The following is a 6,000-nucleotide window of genomic DNA, read 5'->3' on the forward strand; positions in this document are numbered from 1 at the left end:
GTATGCAGCTCAAAACCTCCAGTAGCAAGCTCTCTAACAACAGATCTCAGTTCCCTCAATCTCTCTCTCTCTCTCTCTCTATCAGATGTCAGTACTGTACTGTACATATCCTTTAATGAAATCTCAATTACTGTACCATCAACATAAAAAAAAACATGAAAATAAACAAATCCAGCAAGTTCACTACAAGATCAACGTAGGTAGTGTCGCCATATTTTTAGCCTTGTCTGATTTTTTGTACAGTATTTCATTACAAGTTTTAGTTGACTATGATTATCACACATATTATAAGTACACAAGAGAATATTTTATCACTATTGATGTTTGATCTCTAATCACCAAAAAAATATTTAAAATCTGAATTTCATACATAGGCAACAAAAACCAAATTCCGTCTCTCCTCCCCAGCCCTAATTCAACTGTGCCTTTGAAGTCTCGTCCCCACCAAGTAACTGTGATTAGATGTATATACACTTCAGTTCTCTCTCTCTCTCTCTCAGTATGCATATCCTTTAATGAAAAAACAGCAAAATATCAGTAAACTTTATTTCACTTACGGAATCCACTTATACTATGCTCAGAGTTCGATGTAAACATCTCTCTCTCTCTCTCAGTATACATATCCTTTAATGAAAAAACAGCAAAATATCAATAAATCACTATTTCACTTACAGAATCCATTTATACTGTGCTTAGACTTCCATGTAAACACCTCTCTCTCTCTCTCTCTCTCTCTCTCTCTCAGTATACATATCCTTTAATGAAAAAATACAGTAATTAGTGAATACACAGTGTTGCTTTACAAAAAAAAGCGAATTAGTGATAATTTTAGAGTTACGGTCCATAGAAAAAATTCGCGAATTGGTGAAAGTTCCCACAGAATAGTGAAAGATATGTTCCACAAAAATCTGTGATAAAATGAAGTGTGGAAAAGTGAATGCATAAAAGTGAGGTAGTACTGTATTTTAAGTTTTTACAATTGTACAGAACACACAAAAAAAAAAAAAAAAAAAAAAGACTACCAGTACCATAAAAAAAAAGTTAAACAAGGAATAACTAACCTTATCTTTTTCATTGATGAAATAATAATCCTGTTCTAAGACTGACTTCAGATTCTCTGGGATAACAATAGGGAAATGTTTCTCAAAAGTCTCTTCATCACTAGTCTCATCTTCTTCAACTTCTTCCTCCTCATCTTCTCCGTCTTCCTCCTCTAATCCGGTTGTATTGCTTTCCACCTCTGAGGCCCCAGACCCCATGTCTTCATCAGTGATAGTTGTACCAGTCTTCCAGTGCAAAGGATAATTAGTTTCACAGATCTTTATTATACCAGTACTGTACTGCTAAAATCTTTCAAAACTAGAGAATAAATGATACTAAAACATTTTATAAAAAAATTTACAAGAATACACAACTTTTCACATTTTTTTTTACTACTGTACATTACTCTTATTTAAACAAATAAAAACAAAACAGTGTTTCCAGAAGTTGAGACTTTCTCCCATGATTTAGCAGAGGTTGTTAAAATCTGGATTTCATATAAGCCATCAATCAACTGGTATTGATTTGCAGAGTTAAATTTCCCAGATGTGTAGCTTCTGAAATCTTGAAGATGGAAGAACAGCTAGAAAATCAACTACAGTGTGACAGTGCTCCTTTGACCCACTGATAGGCTGAAACAGCCTGTCTAATTCTTTTGCACCTTCACTGATGACCACAAGAGCCATAAACTCATTAGCTAGTTAAGTTTTGAATTTTCATTCCATTTCATTGTCTGTATTTGGGTTTTCATTTTCCTTACTTACTGTTTGTGTTTTTTTGTTCAATTTTCTGCCAGAATTACTTTCACTTTATTCTCCTTAATTATTTTTCTTTGCCTTTTAATTACCATTAAGTAACCAGAGTTCATTTGGGTAGGAAGTTATTTGATTCACTTCTGTTATTTATGCATTACTACTGATGATAGTTTATTTTATGAATTTTTACATAATTTTTATGCTCAACAGATAACATTCACTCCTTAGCATTTAATAATTTTCTACATTGATAAAAATAATTGTTGTGTTTTTGTATAAATTAATGACACTACTTTTGCCAAATTATATATCACTCTCTACTCTTTGCCAACAGCGATTGTATGCTGTTGCAGTTTCTCTATTTCTGCACATACATAATACAGCCTTACCTTAAAGGAATTCAATTCATCAGAGTTCATAAGCTACTTGAACTTACACAATTGTAAACTGTTCACTTGAACCAGTGTAAATATGTAATGCATTATACTTACTAACACAATTATGTTAATCACATTTCAACTGCAGATACAAATGCGATACATAAGAGAGAAATGTGTAAACTGACATATATACAAACAGAATGGTATTCATATCACTATTTACAAAACTACAATTTACATGTAATCAACAAATGAACTGAGATCATTCACGTGTCAATAAGTTCTGTAATTAATCATATAAATGTCTATGTATGTTGATTCCCTCTTTGCCTCTTCTGTTGTGTACTGTACTGTTTTTTATTCGAAGTTTTGATTAAGGCAATATCCCTCAATGAAATGCAATTTACGGAACTGACTTAAGCAGTAAATACATATAGTGTATTACATAAATACATATTTCAAAGGCCCCTACTTGAATACATATAAACAAAGATTTTGATGACATGTTAATTAGATTTTTAATGCTGCAACACCAAAATGTGAGCACAAAATGTAAGCTACTTGCTCTATGTAACACCATCAGACAAATGCACATTCAAACTCACATGCAATACATATGGTACCCTGTATTTTTTATTATGCATTTATTGTTACATCCAATATTGTATTCAACAGGTTGAAAAACCCTCCTCAAATCTTACAATGAAAGAATGGTACATTACAAGAATGAGACAGATTTCCACAAAACTGCTATGCTGAACCAGAGGTATCGTGTAAGCTATAAGTTGTTACTCACTGGAATTCGTTCCTTATCTGGAAGCCAGGCCCCCAAACAGTAAGTTAAGGTGCTATTTATTTGATTTTTGGTATAAAATTCTGTCAAAATGCCTCAAAGAATTGGCAGCTGATTCACCTTTTTCATTGGCAGTACAGTCTTTATTCTACTGTCTGGTAACCAAACATTGCAATGTGTCATACTGCTACTGAGCCCCGGGAAAACTTTAAACTTGGGGCACATAGTACTAGCCTGCAGTACATGGAATCAATCAAAACACTGGCTGATATACAAACTTGTCCAAAAGATAAAAAGAGCTGCCACAACTATGCTCAGCAAGCTACCTGGTACCATATTCAGATCAGTCTAGTGACTGAATACTGTGAAGAACAATATCTGTCACTGAACTGGTTGTTAACCAGCTCAGTGGTCTGGTTAAACTAAGATATACTTAACCTTTTTTTTGTACATGGACACAGGTGCATGAACTCAGACAGTGCATAGCACACAGTGCAAGAACACATGAGATTCACAAAAAAACCAAGCACCAAAGTGCAAAGGGATCCATCCACAGGATGGTACCAACTACAACCATCCATGGACTGGCATGAAGCCGCAGCAACTAAAGTTAGCTTAATACTGAATAGTGACCAAAACCAAAAACTGGATTGCTTTTAATCACAGACAAAAGTCTGCTGAGTATAGCACTGATATCCAGCCAATTAAAACATGTCTGGCAATGAGGATCAATGCTGAACCCAAAAAGGAAATGGTAACACCTGTTAATGCAACCTACTACCCAGTAATTGACATAATGGTAACACCTGTTACTGCAACCTACTACCCAGTAATTGACACAGCAAAGCTGATAGGGAGAGACACCCAAGATTATAACTGAATGACTCCAAGGAACCTATGAAGTAAGGCCAAAGGTGGGGCCTGTCCTCCCTAATACGAGAGATACAAGGAAGAAACAGACTGCAGCCTTCCTGAAAGGTGATCATGAGTAACTGGGGCAAAATCCAACAGCCTAATCCCAGTGATTAGTTCTCAGGAGGAACAAAGACTGGTGTCTCCCCTACAGACGACACTCATGGGAAATCCCAAAGGATATCAAAAGATCAGAACTCCCAACCCTTCCAATCCCTAACCCTCTCACCGCGCAGGACTGATTCAGTCATTAAAAGGTCTAATCTGTGACGTGGAACTTTCCTCCTCGGTCACACTGTAATTCTTTTGGTTTTAGTTAGTGACAAATGGCAACATCTGATTTCCAACTCACAGGATAATTTCATGATGAGGGGTCAACCTTCAGTAACCATTAAAGTGCCATGAAGGGGGGTAAGATTTTATCAGTGATAAAGTCATAGAGGCTTTTTTTTTTTTTCTTTTTTACAAATGACAGAGTTGAGGACCTAAACTTTCAGATAGTGAAAGTAGTAAAAATTATGTTTATTATATTGTAGTTACAGACAAAACTGCCTTAGATAATTTTTTTGACTTCTGGTTTTATCAGAGATGATTATGAATCAAGGGAAATGCGAGGAGGAAGCAGACTTGTCATGCACCAGAGGTGGTGTGAATAAACAAAGAAAATATGATACAATTTATGAGGGGGAGACTACTGAAGATACAGTTGGTAAAAGTTGGTGCTCCGAAACTTTTATTAGAGATAATAAAGTCACTTTAATTCAAAATGCCAAATCAGTGTTTGATTTTTTTTTTTTTTGAGGTTTTCCCAGATGAAATTTTTGGCAAAGAGCAAGATTCAAGGTTTGTAATAAAGATTCTGAAACCAAATAATGAAAACGCACTTACTAATGCTTTGCAAGTTATCACGCTGAAATACTTACTAATGCTTTGCGAGTTATCATGCTGAAATGAGTTACAAATAAAAGCTATATAATTCAGTATTTGAATAATTACCTACATATCATTTGCATATTTTAGTACTCTGCTATAATAAAATATTACAAAACAATAGTACAATATAATATAAAAGTAATTAAAATAACAAGCTAACAAAGAATAAATATAAAGAGGAGAAAATTAGTCAATTATACAACTGGCAGGAGACTGATCTCGTCACTAGTGGCAATAACCAGCTCACAGAAAAAGGGATAACTGCATGTAAGCCAGCAGAGGCATATGAGGGAGAGAAGGTCAGAGAGGAAGAACTCAGAGTGAAAAGGAGAGAGACACCCAGAGTTTCTTCTCCCTCCAGTTCCAGTTACCATTCCACCTGCTACTGCAGCTCAAATAATCCATGGAACCAAATCACCCATAGCAAAGGGGTCTGCTGCCAAACAAGGACCCAGATGGTACAGGAACTGGGGGGTTCTCTGGCTGTCTCCAAAAATATCTACAAGAAGAAGAATCACTTGGTAATCCTAAGGCATACCAGAGAGATTCCAAGGACTCTTTTCACTGATAAAACCAGAATCTTGCAGTTGCTGAAAGGGCACAAGAGACCATGACAGGTAGGGGTTTATGGACTTAAACACAACAAAACCTGTCCTGGCCATCAAACAAGGAGTGCAGAGTGGTACTCTATGGTACTTGCTAAATCTCATGCATCATACAGGTTCATGAGAAGAGACTGAAAGGAAAACCACAGGTGAAGTCAAAATTCCCTTGGCTGCAAAGGCTTAAGGAAAAGGGGAAAGGATTCAACAGCACTGACGGAAGGCAACCATTAGCTTAATCCTACAGAGACAATCCTAGAACAATGAAGACTTGGTTTATCCCCAAGATTATTTGCAATTGGTTCCATAAAAACTTCTGTAAGGAGTTTTGCTGTCATCAGACACAGGGCTTTGGAATTGCTAGACATTGGGTGAAGTCTTCACTTTCAAACAATACACCTGTGCATCCCACCACAACCCGAATAGGTGACAAAAAAGGTTGTATTAGGGTCATGTTTTTGCCTCCAAATATGACAGCACTCATACAGCCAATGAATCAAGGTGTTCTTGTTGCAACAAAATGGCTATACTGAAGGAAGTTCCTGATGGAGGTAATGGTAGTATTTAAGGATGAGGAGACGGAG

At 36.0% G+C, this 6,000-nt stretch overlaps 1 protein-coding gene across 11 annotated transcripts in view; it reads right to left on the reverse strand.

Annotated features, from left to right (window-relative positions):
• Positions 1-6,000, reverse strand: part of msl-3 (male-specific lethal 3) — a 110,336-nt gene that overhangs the window by 66,328 nt on the left and 38,008 nt on the right. For all 11 annotated transcript variants that reach the window (XM_067091708.1, XM_067091703.1, XM_067091702.1 and 8 more), the window contains one exon: positions 1,062-1,286. In XM_067091708.1, the coding sequence (XP_066947809.1) occupies positions 1,062-1,286 (225 nt within the window). The remainder of the gene's footprint in view (positions 1-1,061; positions 1,287-6,000) is intronic.

The sequence above is a fragment of the Macrobrachium rosenbergii genome, chromosome 48 (genome assembly GCF_040412425.1).
Source record: "Macrobrachium rosenbergii isolate ZJJX-2024 chromosome 48, ASM4041242v1, whole genome shotgun sequence".
Lineage (NCBI taxonomy): Eukaryota > Metazoa > Arthropoda > Malacostraca > Decapoda > Palaemonidae > Macrobrachium > Macrobrachium rosenbergii.